This window comes from Helicoverpa zea, chromosome 28 (genome assembly GCF_022581195.2).
Source record: "Helicoverpa zea isolate HzStark_Cry1AcR chromosome 28, ilHelZeax1.1, whole genome shotgun sequence".
NCBI lineage: Eukaryota > Metazoa > Arthropoda > Insecta > Lepidoptera > Noctuidae > Helicoverpa > Helicoverpa zea.
This window is the reverse complement of record NC_061479.1, coordinates 1,467,045-1,486,055: the sequence shown is the minus strand read 5'-3', so window position 1 is coordinate 1,486,055 and position 19,011 is coordinate 1,467,045. Positions and strand designations below refer to the sequence as shown.

The following is a 19,011-nucleotide window of genomic DNA, read 5'->3' as shown; positions in this document are numbered from 1 at the left end:
GTGACGATTGTTGTTGTGGCCAATGTTGTAAACGCCATGAGCCTCGATCAATATCTCCATCGATCATCTGCCTAACCTTTTCCCAACTATGTTGAGGTCGGCTTCCAGTCTAACCGGATGCAGCTGAGTACTAGTGTTTTACATTCATCGATATTTTTAATCGATAGTTTTAATTTTCTACAAATACTTATTAAGTTGTCAGTCATTATATAGACGCGTCCCTATAGTAGGTTTGGCAAGTACAGACTGAAGTTCTAAAATATACTCTAGTCTGAACGAGTCTTTATTTGTCATCTATGCTCTGAGACAACTCTCTTCCTCCTGCCCTATTTCCAATTTTATTTGGTGTCGCCGCAATATGTCATCCTCTTCCATTTTTTTCTGCCACTCGTCACACTGACACTCACTCCCTTCCTATGCTCTGAGACAATTGAGGACACTAAGAAGTTTAAAGTAAGGAGGTTAGATAGGTAAAGCATAATTAATTTAAAATCCAGATCTAGACTTTCACGCGCTCCTCAAAAAGTGTCAGCAAACCTCAGCGGGGCCCACTACAGCCAAAGCCTGCCGGGGCTGCGGGATTTTTCGAAAGAGTTACCGCGGCCCTGGTACATAAAAGGCTTAAGAAGAAACATGGTGAGGTTTAGTCAGTAGAAGTCTGGCACTACCTCACGCTGCATCCACAGAGGGAGGAATCATTTGGCGATATCCCATAAAAGATCCAGATCGAGACAATGAAATAAAAAGTCCACAACACAGATTAAAATAGTTTTATTGACAATAAATATCTCGAAGTATAACATAAAGCTAACAAAGACCAAAAGAACAATTTAAATAAAGCATAGAAATACAGAGGTCCAATAATAAAAAATGAGAGGTACTTGAAAATCTGTTGCCTTTGGACTCCCTTCACTGTACCTTTCAAACCATCTTTGAAAATGTATTTTCTGATTCCTACATACCAAATGACCATGTATTCTTTCCAATCAATTTTATTCACATCAAATTCGAAGATAACTTTGTCGGTTTCCGATAAACTATCGAAGAGTTTAGCAGTGTTGTCGTCGATAAACCGCCATTGGAAACAGGTGAAGTAAGATAATACTACTTGTAGTTTGTACATTTTCTTGTAAATTTTTACGAATCTGAAAAGAAGGATAAGACACGATTAAATCTCAAAATAACTTCTTATCGAGAGAGCTGCAGGTTTAATCACCTAACGAGCCCTAGTGTCAACGTTAACACAAATCCGCCTGACGGCCTCTGACGTGGTATCTGAATTGTATCGGCCCAACCTAGGAATCATGGTCTCTTGTCTAAAACCCTCGTCACCTTTCCTTGATTGAATCCCATCGATGTTACTTGTAAAACCTTTTGTATTTCATAGCCAGTCTCAACCAGTCTTACCAAGGTCAGATGGCTGCCGCGCCATGTAAAACATTAGTACCTACTGAGCTGCATCTGGTTAGGCTGGAAGCCGACCCATAGTTAGGAAAAGGCTGGCAGATGATAAAAATGCTGGTAATGAAAGAATGTCCTCACCTTCTCTCCTTTCCGATAGCGAAGCAGACAGCATCGACAACGTAGGCAGGTATCAGATGTAGAAGCCAGGAATATATCCAGAATATGATAGGATTAGTTGTCTGCCACGCAAACCCGTAGAACACAGCCAGCGGGGTGGTGTATTTTCTGCTTTCAGTAGATATATATTCATGTAACTTGCCTGAAATAATTTGATTATAAATTAACAAACTTCCATTCTGATCTAGGGGTGTTGGGTTGCCCGGGTAACTGGGTTGAGGAGGTCAGAAAAGCAGTCGCTCTTTGTAAAACACTGGTACTCAGCTGCATGCGGTTAGGCTTGAAGCATAAGCTACAACATAATTGGGAAAAGGCTCGGGAAATGATGATAAATTAACAAACTTCAACGAGAAAGTAAAATTTCTCAGACGGTCTGGACCAGAAACCGTTAATGTAAATAATAATCTTTGAAAGGATGATATAATAAAATGTAATAATATTGGAATAGGTTGGTTATTCAGAGGCTCAGTGGAGAAAATCAGGTGGATCCAGTTAGACTCGAAGCCGATCAAAATATAGTTGAGAAAAGATTGATGACATAAAAGGAATTTTCCGAAAACACGAAAATCAATAAAAACGACTTAATATGAATGTGAGAATAGAGAGGGAGAGGAAGACCTAAACAAATGGATGGATTGCCTGAAAAATGACATGAATAAGAAGGGAGTGAGTGTCAGTATGACAAGTGAAAGGAGGAATGAAAGCGGAAGACATATTGCACTGACCCTAAGTGAAATTTAGAACAGGGCAGAAAGAAGAAGAAGATAATTACAATTATATATGGTAATTAGATGATAAGGTAGGCCCTATCCAATGATATGTGTGACGTTGCTATTAGTGGGGTATACCAGGTTCCATATACAGGGTTACTTGTAAGTAGACCGCATCCTTTCATGAGGTGATGAGGAGGTGGTGAGGAGGTCAATACGAACAAATTTGACCATGGGATACACTGGACAAAAGTTAACCCGTTTCAAGATAATCGAATTTCAAGATCTTTTCTTAACAAGTCGTCCAGGTACACGTATAAATTTTTATTATTAGTTAAAAGTTTCGTTTGCGTTTGATTTTGCGTTTTAATTATTGTTTTTTGTTTTTGCTCAGGCGTTATAAGCAGTGTGTTGAGTTTGTTCCACTGAACTTCTTATGTCTTTTAGATTTCATTTTAGAAATGAAGACTTGTAATTGGCTGTCAGTTAGTCATACAATCATCTATTATATTGTACTTAGAAGTAAGTCTTGTAAGTAAGTTTATTCCGTGACCTTCCCGGATCAGAATAGGACGTCCCCATCTCTCTTCCGTGGGTGTCGTAATAGGCGACTAAGGGAACCTAGAGGCCAGTGCATAACATCTGGACTTTGGGCCACCCGCACGGTGACGGGTAAATCACCTTAACAGCTTCCCAAAGAGGGTTGGTGTCAGGTAGGCGGCCGACCATAAAACTTAAGCCGAAAAAAGTATGGAAGGAAAAAACATGCTGCGCCGACCCCAAATAAAATTGGGATAAGTAATGATGATGATGAAGTAAGTCTTCCATACTCAATAAATACACTAACCCCATTTTGCAGGATTTCTCGTAGACCCAGTAACGGTATAGATCTTAATGCTGTTATCTCCAGCAGCTACTCTCTTTGCTGTTTCGTAGGCGGCGGCAATAGTAGTGTTATTGACATAGTCCACGGGGATCAGACCCACTCGAGTCTCGTTGTCCGTGAAGAGAGCATGCATGAGACCTAGACCTGATCCTGCCATAGTCTGCAACGTAAAGATGGATTTTTAGAAGTTGAAACAGCAAACGACTTTAATGAGAACTAGCTTTTGCCCGAGACTTCGTTCGCGTGGAATAGTGACTTCCGGCAGATTTTTGGTTTGACCAATAGATGGCGCTATATCCGGAATAAAGGACAATGCTATTCTTTGTATGGAAGTTGGGCTCAAGAGTTGCCCACAGTAACTGCATAGTGTATTATGTTCCATAGGCTTATAATAGGTCCCAGACCGAAATATTTCGAAATCTATCCCAGGAGTGCTGAGAAAAACTGGTTTGACTCTTATTCAATACTACGAAAAATATGCTTACGAACTCTTAACTATTCCACTTTTATTACCTTAATTGAAATGCATTATAATATTAATCGACAAATACGAGGTATTGAACGAGATTTTTTTTTACCGACTTCAAAAAATGGAGGAGTTTCTCAGTTCGTTTGTATTCTTTTTACGTAAGTACGTGCATAACTCCGTCGTTTACCAACCGATTTAAACAATCATTTTATTGTTTAAAAGGATTTACTTTCCAAATAGTTCCAGGGTCCAGGGTCTGGTGATAGAAACCTTAAAACATTATGGAACTCTCGGAAATTGTAAGCACATATCGAATAAAAACTTGTCAATCGGGTATATGTCTCCGACACCACAAAACTGTGGAGGTTAAGACCTGACCTGACGATGGAGACGACAGTGAGACGAGGGAACTCCTCAACGGTATCTATTTACTACCTCGTGTTTGAGCTTATTTTATTCGTCTTGATAAGATTTTTCCATTGCCATTAAGGATATTAATTGCATGACGCTACTCGAACTTAGGACTGATTGTGGTAGATAGAGACTGAAAAGCAAGAGAAACAACAATTACCTTTAAACGTCTATTTCTGTTTTTTTTTTTTTTTTTATCCTGTTAACAGTGAAACCACTATCTATCTGATATATATGTCGCAGATTCAAACGGATTTGAATCCACGTGTTGGTGATGTTCATCCGCCATCTTAATATTTCTCGGTCAGTGCGCACACCCGGCGCCGGCGACGTCTCAGGAGCAAGAGAGCGAGCTCCATCGACATTCACACTACTGACAGATTGAAATGACACAGACAACTGTCACTGTCAATCATCAATATGAAGCTCACAACATTCAGTCTAGTGTTGCTACTCGAAAAATAAATAATTATTCATTCTCCGACACGGCCATACTGACAATCAACGCGCTCTCGCGTTGTCCGTTGAAACCATAGAAACAACAGGTCTGTCTCAGAAACTTAAATGATTAACCCGCAAAGCGTGGAAGCTTTCAACATAAGGACCTTGATAACACGTTAGCTTAATAAGCCTACGAAGCGTAGAAGCTTCCAGGAGACACACCGGTTCAAGCAGCAAGCTTTCAATCTATGCCTTAGACAAAGCGTACTAATTTTCAGGCAAAGCGTAGCAGCTTTCAGTCAAATTCTCAGACAAAGCGTAACAGCTTTCAGTCAAATTCTCAGACAAAGCGTATCAGCTTTCAGTCAAATTCTCAGACAAAGCGTAACAGCTTTCAGTCAAATTCTCAGACAAAGCGTATCAGCTTTCAGTCAAATTCTCAGACAAAGCGTATCAGCTTTCAGTCAAAGTGTAATAAAAAGTTCTCACACATTACAATCCACTTATTTGGGTTGGGTCACAATCACAATCATTTTATCAAAACAAAAAGCAAAATAATTTGTAATTCTTATAACGTCTCAATCAAACAAAGGAGGTTAGGGTATTTTTAAGTAAATCTGACCGTACCTGGGTATCCGTAATACCAGAAACTACAACTTCAAACTTGTTGGACTCGTTCAGGCCAGTCTCCAGCCGATCTATCAGCGCCAACTTATTCGTAGCAGCTAGATCGCTCTTGTACTCCACCATGTCACGAAAAAGTTCATGAAACCTTTCTGTTACTACAAACTGCCGTGTAAACCGCTTTCAGTTTTCTAGCTAAGCCGGCACTCGTTGAAGGTTGTTGGTTAGAATTCCCAGCTCCATCAGCCATATTCTCTCGCGCCGTAGATTGGGACGTAAAATATCCATGTTCTTGTGTACCTGGCATCGCAGTAGGCTCGCAGGTTGCCCCTTGGGGTAATCCCACCGCTGCTGTCGCAGATTCAAACGGATTTGAATCCACGTGTTGGTGATGTTCATCCGCCATCTTAATATTTCTCGGTCAGTGCGCACACCCGGCGCCGGCGACGTCTCAGGAGCAAGAGAGCGAGCTCCATCGACATTCACACTACTGACAGATTGAAATGACACAGACAACTGTCACTGTCAATCATCAATATGAAGCTCACAACATTCAGTCTAGTGTTGCTACTCGAAAAATAAATAATTATTCATTCTCCGACATATATATCTCTATCTATCAAGAAAAGAGGTTGTTAGGTTTGTGGCTGCTTAAAATGGCTTGCTAACAATGGCTGGCTAACATTAGAACTGGTTTTTCTCGGGACCTCTGGGACCGATTTCAAAAATATTTGGATTCCGTCTTAAGAGTGAAGTAAAAAACCTATTTTAATCATTCCCACTACTGGGCAAATGGCTTGGGCTTCATAAACTGACTGTTCAAGTTGGACATTAGAACCGGGTTTTCTCGGGACCTCTGGGACCGATTTCAAAAATATTTGGATTCCGTCTTAAGAGTGAAGTAAAGAACCTATTCTAACCATTCCCACTACTGGGCAAATGGCTTGGGCTTTATAAAGTGACTGTTCAAGTTTAACATTTGAACCAGTTTTTCTCGGGACTTCTGGGACCGATTTCCAAAATATTTGGATTTCGTGATAACAGTGAAGTAAAGAACCTATTCTAACCATTCCCACTACTGGGCAAATGGCTTGGGCTTTATAAAGTGACTGTTCAAGTTTAACATTTGAACCGGTTTTTCTCGGGACCTCTGGGACCGATTTCAAAAATATTTGGATTCCGTCTTAAGAGTGAAGTAAAGAACCTATTCTAACCATTCCCACTACTGGGCAAATGGCTTGGACTTTATAAAGTGACTGATCAAGTTTAACATTTGAACCGGTTTTTCTCGGGACCTCTGGGACCGATTTCCAAAATATTTGGATTTCGTGACAACAGTGAAGTAAAGAACCTATTCTGACCATTCCCACTACTGGGCAAATGGCTTGGGCTTTATAAAGTGACTGTTCAAGTTTAACATTTGAACCGGTTTTTCTCGGGACCTCTGGGACCGATTTCCAAAATATTTGGATTTCGTGTTAACAGTGCAGCAAAGAACCTATTTCGACCACTTTCACTACTGGGCAAATGGCTCAGGCTTTGTTAAGTGACTATCTATGGAGAATATTTGAACCGGTTTTTCTCGGGACCTCTGGGACCGACTTCAAAAATATTTGGATTTCGTGTTCAGAGTGCACTATGGAACCTATTTTAACAATTTTCACTACTGGGCAAATGGCTTGGGCTTCATAAACTGACTGTTCAAGTTGGACATTAGAACCGGGTTTTCTCGGGACCTCTGGGACCGATTTCAAAAATATTTGGATTCCGTCTTAAGAGTGAAGTAAAGAACCTATTCTAACCATTCCCACTACTGGGCAAATGGCTTGGGCTTTATAAAGTGACTGTTCAAGTTTAACATTTGAACCGGTTTTTCTCGGGACCTCTGGGACCGATTTCAAAAATATTTGGATTCCGTCTTAAGAGTGAAGTAAAGAACCTATTCTAACCATTCCCACTACTGGGCAAATGGCTTGGACTTTATAAAGTGACTGATCAAGTTTAACATTTGAACCGGTTTTTCTCGGGACCTCTGGGACCGATTTCAAAAATATTTGGATTTCGTGTTAACAGTGCAGTAAAGAACGAATTTCCACCACTTTCACTACTGGGCAAATGGCTCAGGCTTTGTTAAGTGACTATCTATGGAGACCATTTGAACCGGTTTTTCTCGGGACCTCTGGGACCAATTTCAAAAATATTTGGATTTCGTGTTCAGAGTGCACTATGGAACCAGCTGAAACTACTCCCACTGCTGGGCAAACTTTGAGCCCACACCCTGGCATTGTCCTTTATTTTTTATTTTATTTTTTTGTAATAAAAACTATCCTATGTCCTTTCCCAAGTTCCACACTATGTCTGTACCCATACAAATCTGTTCAGTAGTTTAGGCGTGAAGAAAAGACAGACAGACAGGGTTACTTTCACATTTAAATAAATAAATATATTTATAATATTAGTTAGGTTAGGTCCTGCCTCCTAAAGTCGGGAAATATAAGGGATCTTTTGTTTACTCAGTTTTAACCTGGATAGTTTGATTAAACGATTTTATAGAAAAAAAGATTGATGAATAGAAGTTTATTTTATATAATACTAGCTTCCGCCAGCGGCTTCGCCCGCGTGGTGTGTTGATAAAAAGTAGCCTATGTGTTAATCCAGGGTATCACCTATCTACATACCAAATTTCAATCAAATCGGTCCAGCCGTTTTTGCGTGATTGAATAACAAACATACATCCATACATTCTCACAAACTTTCACATTTATAATATAAGTAGGATATAATTCTAGTCAACGGTAGCCCCCTTTAGCGTTCGATTTTTTCCCAAACTTAGCTTAAATTAGCACGAACTATGTATTACATCGGGTGTGTCGTTCACAATCATATTAAATTAAATACGTTAATATACTTGGTTAATATATGTCGATTAACACAAAGAAAAAGAAAAATAAGTTAAAATAAAAAATGCAATTTTTCAAACAAAGTAAATAGAATAAAAATGTGTGAAAATTAGACACCATATAAAAGTCAGTCATTACAAACAACTGAAATCCTCCCTTGAAAACTGACAGCTGTCAACTGATCAAAACATTTGATACTCCTAACTTTATCTCTGCTTTACACATGATTTTGTAAATTAAAAAAACGAAAAATGACTCCTGTGGTTAAACTACTGAATGGATTAGGTTATTTTTTTACAATTTGCCGTAGAATATCATGAAGTATATGCGATAGGATTTAATGTGATTGTGAACGACACACCCGATATACTAATCATCAATAAAAAACTTAATACTTACACCACTGGCTCCATAAACGTTTGAGATATCTGTCCAACCTGGTCTTGGCTCTCGTTTGGCAGGAACCACTGAAAAAAAATATCAATGTCAGCTTTCTTACTATTTCACAGGGCTGCTACTTCTACTCATACAGAGAAGCAATGAGTATTAATCGCCACGCGCGCGAGAGCCAGACGCAATTACAGACTTGTCTAGGTTTCCTCACGAAGAACGTTCTTTTTTTCAATCGTTGTTTTTTTTATTACTACTTTTTTCTTCAATATACTCAATGTATAAAAATTACTTCGGTACAGATTTATATTATATGTATAAATGGCGAGATTCCCCTATATTGTGTACGCGTTGAAGCGAATCTATAGCTACCTCTAGAGTGTGTTCGCGATCAATGGTTGCAGTTCCGCGGACATTTTATAAATGTTCACACGCAATTCGTCTAGCTAGAGCGAGTAAACCAGAAGATATTTTTTTTGGGTTTTAATTCATTCACGACGATAAAGAAGAATTATATCATTTGCCAGATCAAAAGAAAATTTAGGACAATATGACGAAAATCTAATTTAACTGTAATTGAACATCCTTAGCTGTGGTTAAGGGTTCTCAGAAGCCAGTAAGTCTGACCAGTCTACCCAAGGTTGAGGAGGTTAGATAGATCAGTTGCTCCTTATAAAACACTCAGCTGCCGGCTAGACTGGACGCTGACCCCTACACAGTAGGTATGAGGCTCGGAAAATGATGTTGAAATGATTATCTAAACAAAACATACCTATTGCTGGCCTCACTATGCAGAGAGGCATATTTTCGCCCAAAGTCTTGACTGTCTCCTCGGCTACGGCTTTAGCAAACGAATACGTATTCGGCCAATTGGTAATTAAACTAAAACAAAGATTATTATAACAATCAACATTAGAGTTTTGTCAAAGAAATGTGTCCAAACTGATTGTCAGCCATTGCGTCTGTTTTCAAATGAGATCGTCGAGTCGACAGGCGGATTCGAGAAGTTTGACATTAGGGCTTGTTAAGTGGTTAACTTCCACTAAGCAGGTGATTGATACACAAAATGTCGGTCCTGCGCCAGCTCCCCGGTCACATCGGACTACCGTCCGATCGGGCTATGAGAGTGAAGGAGTGCACCAGTGTCTGCACAAATGATTGTGCACTATAATATATGTCCAACGCAGTCGGCTAATCTCCTTACATGAGAACAGCTGCCGTGGCCGATAATCGGCTTGGAATGACATCACTTACTTATCAGAAATCTTATTAAGTCTTTCTTCGTCAGTTGTTTCTGCCAGCTTTATGAGAGCCTCAGGGTCAACTGGACTTTTGTAGAAATCTTCCAACACGTCACCGTTGATACGGAAGTCGCAGGCATGCGCGTACGCTGTTGAAACGTGGACATAGGACCTGGGAACAGAAACCAATTTATAAAACATTGCAACGTGGCAATGCAGCCAGTCTTCTGGGCACGTTTCCCGAGGACAGTGGTGTGCATTATTTTATATGTCTTTTTATTTTTCTATATAGATAGTATTTTAATTTTTAAAACATAAGTAATATTATCTTAAATATTTCTTCTGTTAAAAACATTATTAAGCAACAACTCTAAGGTTGAGATGCACCCTTTAACAATTACTAAAAAAATAGCTAGCCGTATATTTGCCGATCATTGGTCAAATGATTTGACAACTGAAAATGGTTCGGTTATCGTTATAGTTAAACTAGTGACCCGCTCCGGCTTCGCACGGAATAACAGTATTTCCCCACTATTTAATGGACGTTATTATACATATAAACCTTCCTCTTGAAACACTTTCTTCCTCTGATAAAAAAAGCCGCATGAAAATCTGTTACGTAGTTTTGAAGATTTAAGCGTACAAACGGACATATGGACAGAAAAAGCGACTTTGTTTTATACTATGTAGTGATGGTGCAAGCCACCGTAAAATCAAGGATTAAAAACAGAATTGTGATCGTGCTAAGACACCTACTTCTATGTGTATTGTATTTTTGATAAGTCAGAATACACCCTTTCGAGTATTTCAGAAAAGGGCAGTGTATTCACTTACTTGAGCTTCTTGCAGGCTTTTCCAAGGAGTAGCGCCTCCCTTGCACCTCGCACGTTAATTAGTGTGGCAACTCGAAGTGGCTCATCAAACCTCGTGGTCGCAGCCATATGCATTACAATATCCGTCTAAATAACAAAAAAAAATGATATGTATCTCTGATCGGATTGGCCAGATAACTGGGTTAGGAAGGCTAGATAGGTAGTCAATGTGGTACATTGGCACATTCAGCTGCATACGGTTATACTGGAAGCCGACCCCAACATAGTTGGGATAAGACTGAGTAGATGATGCTATGGGATATATTGAAGATAATTATATTATATGCCTATCTAAAAGTTATGGATAAATGGCAAATAAGGGTCGACCTAAAGCGTCCGAAGCAAATGTTTCTTTTGTCTGCCTCATATCTATTGCTAGCCATGTGCTACTCACCGTTAATGGTTCTAGCAAAACCCACGTATGGTGTATTAGGTTTTTTGAACATACGGAATATACGGAATATACGCGTTTGTTGGTGGCCTCATAGCGCAATGGGACGGATAATCCAACACCACCGGAGAGAGGTGGTGTGAAGGAATAGTGAGTGCACCTGTGTCAGCGCAAATGTCTGTGCGCTATAATATATCCTTCGCTGCTGGCTGATCTTCTTGTATGAGCACAGCCGCCGTGGTTGAAGGTCGGCCTTGGACGCTATTATATCTAAAATAGCTTACCTCCTCTGTAATAGTATCCCAGTCTTTATTGCTGATTCCCAGTCTCATGTCAGCGACATCACCAGCTATTGGTACTAATTTGTCAATGAAGTCTGGCTGTGTGTCCCGAAGAATATCGAAAACCTGGAAATGAATGAACAAGTCAGCATCATTCTCACTTCCTTCCTAATATTTTTGTAAAAATCTACAAGCTAGCAAGACACATCGTAAGTTCTTTTAAATTAAATCTTTCTTTGTTTGACTCAGTAGTCTTTTGATTGATGATAAAGTTCTTATGTTTTATTTCTAAATGGTCTTTCTTTGTTTTTCTCTAGTCTTTTAATGAATGATGTTAGTGACAGTGCTGAACATGAGAATTGAGAACCTCCAACCTCCTTCTCTTTTGAGAAGTCGGTCAATGAAATATATTCTGCACTGTTGACGATGAATTCGCGTTATAGGTTCTCTGCGTTGCGAGTTTGTGTACAAGCTAGCGTAAGTATTTTTTCAACCAATTGAGTCCACAATATAGTATATAAGAACTACTCACGGGGTCCTTTAACATTTCTTGAAGCCTCTCCAACATCTGTTTTCCTTTCTTTGGTCTCAACAGAACGAAGACTTTTGCTACTTTCGTGGCCCTGAAAAATGTGTAAATAAGTATTATTATTTTGGACAACTGACACAGGGAACTCTTGGTTCCACTACTACAAAATCTTTAATAGTAACGTCTTGCTAAATACTGCTCACTCTATTGCCTTTTTTCATCAGGAAGATCCATGTCTCGCCAGTGTACCTAATCATAGTCATGTTATAGATTTATATTAAACTAGCTTCTGCCAGCGGTTTCCCCGCATCCCGTGGGAACTACTTCCCGTACCGGGATAAAAAGTAGCCTATAGCCTTCCTCGATAAATGGGCTATCTAACACTGAAAGAAATTTTCAAATCGGACCTGTAGTTCCTGAGATTAGTGCGTTAAAACAAACAAACAAACTCTTCAGCTTTATAATATAAGTATAGACTGTCTCTCACCTGAAGAGTTTCTCTACGAGCTGCTTGCCGAGGAAGCCGGAGCCGCCTGTCACGAACACTGTGGTGCCGTGGTAGAACTGCTGCACCTCCGAGTCTCCACGAGCAGTCAGTTCATCCATAGTCTTATTCAGACTCATTAATTTAGACTCAAAGGCCTGAGCTGGATCTATTTCCTCCTTGGTAACCATTGTGACTACTGGTTATTTGCCGCCTTTTTCTTCAGATCTGTAAAAAATAAATGACTTAAGTAAGGGTGGTCGCTTCTTGTAAAGCACTGGTACTCAGCTGAATCTGGTTAGACTGGAAGTCGACCCCAACATGGTTGGGAAAAAGGCTCGGAGGATGATGGATGAAGTAAGGGTGATTGCTATACTATTTTTACAATTAAGGTGCAGTCAGTGTCTGGGTCGACAATATCTCTATCTGAATGACATTATAATTATCTCCTAGGTACTTCTACCGAATAATGTGCCTTCCCTCTTAACATATAATATAAAATTAAGAAATGTTGATTACAATCTATGTTTTTAGTCGATCTAATACCGGCAAATAACTGATCTTCGTTATTTGCATACCACGACTCATCTTCATACTGATTTATGGACCCAAACTAAGTATTATCAGCCGACTAAATATTTGCAATGTCCGGGTGCTTATTAAACGCAGTACTACGTACTCTTTCAGGCGGACGTGGAATTCTAAATCGAGGTCTAATAACGTTCCAGCAGGGCCCAGTGAGGCCAAGGCCTGCCGGGGCTGCAGGATTGTTCGAAAGAGTTACCGCGGCCCTGGTACATAAAAGGCCTACGACGGAACACGACGGTTTTTAGTCAGTAAGAGTCTGACACTTCCTCACCGCTGCTAACCTACAGCGGGACCATTGATGATTTTTGACGTCGTTAAAAAAAAGGTCTTATAACGTTATTTAAATCCGACCCATTCTGTTCTAACAATGAAAAGAAAAAAAGAAAGAATAGAACTGTGAAATTCAATTACAATGTTTGTTTGTGACTTTTACTACAATTCGAGTGTTTAGAATGCGCATAATCTAATTGTTTTGGACTTTATGACGTCTTCTAACTAGTAATTTACATACATTTTACTATCCTGGGTTAATTTCAGTTTAAATAGATTCAGCTGATAAAGTGTTTAGTCTGTTATCTGATGTCTACAGCCCAGTGACCAGGTGACCCCTTTGTAATAATGGTTATCAGACTTTCTGGATTGTGATCGTCGCTGCTGAGGAAAGGGCTCAAGTTTTGCCATTTTTCGCGGTTTTCAGTCACTCAAATCCACTGTTTCTTAGAGATCTTGGCCAGATACTTCGTCCATTTAGTGGTAAGCCTGCCAATGCTGTTTTCCTGGTCGCCACTCAAGACCTTTTCTGCTCAATTGGCCATCTGTTCTGCGACCTATGTGCCCGATGCCATTTTAGCTTTTCAATTCTTCTGGCTATGTCTGTAACTTTGTTTCTTCTGTGGATCTTTATGATTCAATCACGCAGAGAATTTTTTAGCGTAACCCTCTCTTATATTGCTTTCTTGGTGACTTTAAGCTTTCTCATAAGACCCATAGTTACCGTCCTAAAGTCCCGTAATCATCTTTGGCCTTGCGACTACCCGTACCGTAAAGGCCGTACCCGCCGTGAGTTACTACACTAACGCTACTCTTGCGAGCGTGTTTGCGAGTTGAACTGAATTAAACTCGAGATTTTGACAGATAAAGTATGAGATGACTTTTAGAACGTTTTGAACCGAATGTGAAGTGAGAGTGAATAGCGAAGTGAAATGCGAGTTGTTGTTCGAATTTTATAGAATTGACGTACAGAAAGCAATAACAAATTGTGTGCGAACATTTCTATAATGTCCGCGAAATTGCAAACTTTGTGCCCAAACACTTGTTGAAACGCGAAAAGGCAAGTCCTCGTGTGTTCGCGAAAAAAGCCATTAAACACATTTTTTTGATTCGATACGATGTTTCGATTCGATACAATACATGACATTGGCATTATTTTAATTTATATTCCGTATGCTCGAATCGTAATTTAATTATTCTTAAAAAAGGGAATTCAAAGAGAATTAACATAACTTTGTGTTGAGTTAACCTTTACACTTAGTTTAAATTATTTCTCACTTAATTCGATTTCCTTGAATACTCGAATATTTGATGTTGTGGTTGTAACCCTTAGCTGTGTTTCGGATGGCACGTTAAACTGTAGGTCCCGACTGTCATTGAACATCCTCGGCATTGGTTCCGGGTAGTCAGAAGACATGACAACCCATTAGTCAGACAAGACAACCCATTAGTCTAATGGGTTGCCCGGATAACTGGGTTGAGGAGGTCAGATGGGCAGTCGCTCCTTGTAAAACACTGGTTCCCAGTCGCATCCGGTTAGACTGGAAGCTGACCCCAACATAGTTCTGAAAAGGCTCGGGAGATAATATTGAACGGCTTCCATCAGCTCATGACTTAGCGTGGCCTGTATGGAAATCTCTTAACAGACTATGTATGTACACAGGTCGGTTGATGCAAAAACAACCCATCGTGGTGGGGCTTCACTGACGACAACAGATAGTTAAAAGTGCCGTACCAGAAACAATGCGGCACCTTCTGTGCTTCCCAATATGCTCCAACACCTGCACATTGAAAGACCTGCTTGCCGCCATTGATAATGCCGTGTAGGTATCTACGTGGCGAAATACTCATCCTCCGAGCCTTTCCCCAACTATGTTGGGGTCGGCTTACAGTCTAACCGGATTCAGCTGAGTACCAGTCCTTTACAAGAAGCGACTGCCTATCTGATCTCCTCAACCCAGTTACCCGGGCAACCCAATACCCCTTGGTTAGACTGGTGTCAGACTACGTGGCAAAATACTGGGCCTCTAAAATTTAAGATTGATTGATCAACACGCCAGGAAGAAGAGAAATGAAACAGTCGCTCCATGTGGTACACTGGTACTCAGCTGCATGTGGTAAATACCAAGTGGCCAACGTAGTTCTTTGAGACCAGAAGTTCATAAAAATACTGGAGTAATTTGAAAATTGATGTTACTGACTACATTATTCCCAGATGACATAAGCTATATTATATCCGGGTACGAGAATAAGTACCATAATAAGTGACACAATGTTAGGAATTTTTATTTATTCAAGGCGAATGAACCTCTTGTATATCGCTAGTTATAAAACAATAGTAAATCATTTGTGTCATCTGCGCTCCGACGCGACGGATGACATTGCAAATTCGTATATTTTCACATTATGAAGTTGAATGAACATTAGAAAATACTGATCATCATCATCTTCCGAGCATTTTCCCAATTATGTTGGGGTCGGCTTCCAGTCTCACCGGATGCTGCTGAGTACCAGTAGTTTTACAAGGAGCGACTGCCTATCTGACCTCCTCAACCCAGTTACCCGGGCAACCCAGTACCCCTTGATAAGACTGGTCAGACTTACTTACCGGCTTCTGTCCAGTACCGGTTTTAGGGTAGGGCACGGTTAGGCGACGGCCCAGGGCGCCGGATACAAGGGGCGCCGCAGGCGCCCCCAACTAATCCTTGATCAGAATTTTACTCTTATTTTTGTTTTAAATTTCATCAAAGATCGCAACTTACAAGAACTGTCTTAACCTATGGTGCAGGGTGTGCGTATAACCCGGGCGCCGCGGGCTCAGGGGCGCCGAAGCGAATTTGTGTTTAATTCCGCGTTAAAGGACAATGCCAGGGTCTGGGCTCAAAGTTTGCCCAGCAGTGGGAGTAGTTCCAGCTGGTTCCATAGTGCACTCTGAACATGAAATCCAAATATTTTGGAAATCGGTCCCAGAGGTCCCGAGAAAAACCGGTTATAACGTTAAACTTGAACAGTCACTTTATAAAGCCCAAGCCATTTGCCCAGTAGTGGGAATGGTTAGAATAGGTTCTTTACTTCACTCTTAAGACGGAATCCAAATATTTTTGAAATCGGTCCCAGAGGTCCCGAGAAGAACCGGTTCAAATGTTCTCCATAGATAGTCACTTATCAAAGCCTGAGCCATTTGCCCAGTAGTGAAAGTGGTCGAAATAGGTTCTTTACTGCACTGTTAATACGAAATCCAAATATTTTGGAAATCGGTCCCAGAGGTCCCGAAAAAAACCGGTTATAATGTTAAACTTGAACAGTCACTTTATAAAGCCCAAGCCATTTGCCCAGTAGTGGGAATGGTTAGAATAGGTTCTTTACTTCACTCTTAAGACGGACTCCAAATATTTTTGAAATCGGTCCCAGAGGTCAAGAGAAAAACCGGTTCTCATGTTAGCCAGCCATTGTTAGCTAGCCATTTTAAGCAGCCACAAACCTAACAACCTTCTTTTCTTGAAATAACATTCAGATAGTTAGTGGTTTCACTGTTAACAGGATAAAATAACAGAAATAGACGTTTAAAGGTAATTGTTGTTTCTCTTGCTTTTCAGTCTCTATCTACTACAATCAGTCCTAAGTTCGTGTAGCGTCATGCAATTAATATCCGTAATGGCAATGGAAAAATCTTATCAGGACGAATTAAATAAGCTCGAACACGAGGTAGTAAATAGTTACCGTTGAGGAATTCCCTCGTCTCACTGTCGTCTCCATCGGCAGGTCAGGTCTTAACCTCCACAGTTTTGTGGTGTCGGAGACATATACCCGAATGACAAGTTTTTATTCGATATGTGCTTACAATTTCCGAGAGTTCCCTATTGTTTTAAGGTTTCTATCACCAGACCCTGGACCGAATAACAAAGGAACTATTTGGAAAGTAAATCCTTTCAAACAATAAAATGATTGTTTATATCGGTTGGTAAACGACGGAGTTAATATGCACGTACTTACGTAAAAAGAATACAAACGAACTGAGTGAGAAACTCCTCCATTTTTTGAAGTCGGTAAAAAAAATTCTCGTTCAATACCTCGTATTTGTCGATTAATATTATAATGCATTTCAATTAAGGTAATAAAAGTGGAATAGTTAAGAGTTCGTAAGGATGTTTTTCGTAATATTGAATAAGAGTCAAACCAGTTTTTCTCAGGACTCCCGGGATAGATTTCGAAATATTTCGGTCTGGGACCTATTATAAGCCTATGGAACATAATACACTATGCAGTTACTGTGGGCAACTCTTGAGCCCAACTTCCATACAAAGAATAGCATTGTCCTTTGAGAAATTCTACTTTTATGTCTACTGTGTTTAAAATTTCGCACTCGCTTCGCTCGCGCAATCAGAAGCCATGTTCCCGTGTTTTTGCATTCACCAACCAGCAATAACTTATGTACGATTGGGCTACATTTTACGTAATTTTTGCTTCGACTTGTTAACTATAAAATAAATTCGCGCTCGCTTCGCTCGCGCAATCGGTAACTACGTGTGTCTCTGTTTTTCGTATGGGTTTGAATTGCAGTTGGGGGGCGCCGCAGAAATCTCGCCCAGGGCGCTGGTAGAGTTAAAACCGGCACTGCTTCTGTCTACCCGTAACGACTGTCAAGGATGTTAAACGTGCCCACTGATGTTCCCAACAATATCTCAGTTTTAGCCTTTTTATTGTCCCACTGTTGGGCTGCGGCCTCCTCTCACACGAAGAAGGATTGAGCGTTAATCACCACGCTTGCTCAATGCGGGTTACTGATTTCAGACTATATAGTCCAGGTTACCGTGAGATGTTTTCATTCACCTTTCATCAGTCATTTGAAGGCCAAGATATATTTAGAAAGTACATACAAACTTTTAAAAGTTGCATTGGTGCTTGCCTGAACCTGGAATCGAATCCACACTCATACTCGAGAGGTTGGTTCTTTACCCACTAGGCCACCACGACTGCCAAAATTACCTAATTAATTTACAAAAAATAACAGAAATAATTGACTTACCGATACAGTGATCAATCCAATAATAGCACGGAACTGACTTTACAAGGGAATTACATCAACGTAATAGTCGGGAAATCATTGATTTACATTTTATTTATTTCATTGCAACTTTTGTTGAGTGATTCTAAAATCTTTATATTCACAATACAAAATTTAATTTGAACAAAGCCTAATAGAAACGTATTTTTTTAAAGACATCAAAAATCATCAAATGACCCCTCCCGCTGTGGGTTAGCAGCGGTGAAGGAGTGTCAGACTCTTACTGACTAAAAACCGTCGTGTTCCGTCGTAGGCTTTTTATGTACCAGGACCACGGTAACTCTTTCGAACAATCCGGCAGCCCCGGCAGGCCTTGGCCCTGCTGGGCCCCGCGGGGGTAATAGATACATTTGATTTGGATAGGTGAGCCCGTTCTTGAGTTATAAAATTACAACGAAAAGTGGCATTAATATATCAAATATATGGTCTTTAAGTACACATACACTCCCGAGCAAAAGATGGAACCCTTGCGCTATACAAATACAACGATTGCCAATGATACAATATTTACAGTTGAATGTTTATGATCTCATCTGAAAGCCTATACTTTTAGCTTTAAATTGAGGGTAAACAGAAAAAAAAAACGGCGCTGTAGTTTTAGTGCTATCGGTCATAACTTCGAACAAAACAAAGTCTTAGCTTGTTATAGTTATCGGCACAAATCTTGAGCTCTGACCTACATCTGCGCAGAAGTGATTTATTAGCAAAGAACTAATCCCGAGTGACGACTATGACGCGATGCACTGCGGGCCAATCACCGCTTTAGCCCGCCCCCGCGCCTCACTTCATACCACAAAAGGGACCCAATAAATTACTTCTGCGCAGGTGAAGGTCAGAGCTCAAGATTCGTGCCGATAACTATAAGTAAGGTACGAATT

The 19,011-nt window shown here is 40.2% G+C and overlaps 1 protein-coding gene across 1 annotated transcript; it reads right to left on the bottom strand.

Annotated features, from left to right (window-relative positions):
* Nucleotides 1-755: 755 nt before the first annotated feature.
* On the bottom strand, nt 756-18,144 carry LOC124643817 (fatty acyl-CoA reductase wat-like). The gene is made up of 11 exons (XM_047182922.1): nt 18,095-18,144; nt 12,214-12,438; nt 11,730-11,820; nt 11,201-11,323; nt 10,488-10,612; nt 9,667-9,825; nt 9,185-9,294; nt 8,422-8,489; nt 3,139-3,337; nt 1,543-1,723; nt 756-1,145 (listed from the first exon to the last, which is right to left on the bottom strand). Exons 2-11 carry the CDS (start codon nt 12,399-12,401, stop codon nt 761-763), a joined length of 1,629 nt encoding a protein of 542 aa, XP_047038878.1. The 5' UTR covers nt 12,402-12,438; nt 18,095-18,144; the 3' UTR covers nt 756-760.
* Nucleotides 18,145-19,011: the final 867 nt, after the last annotated feature.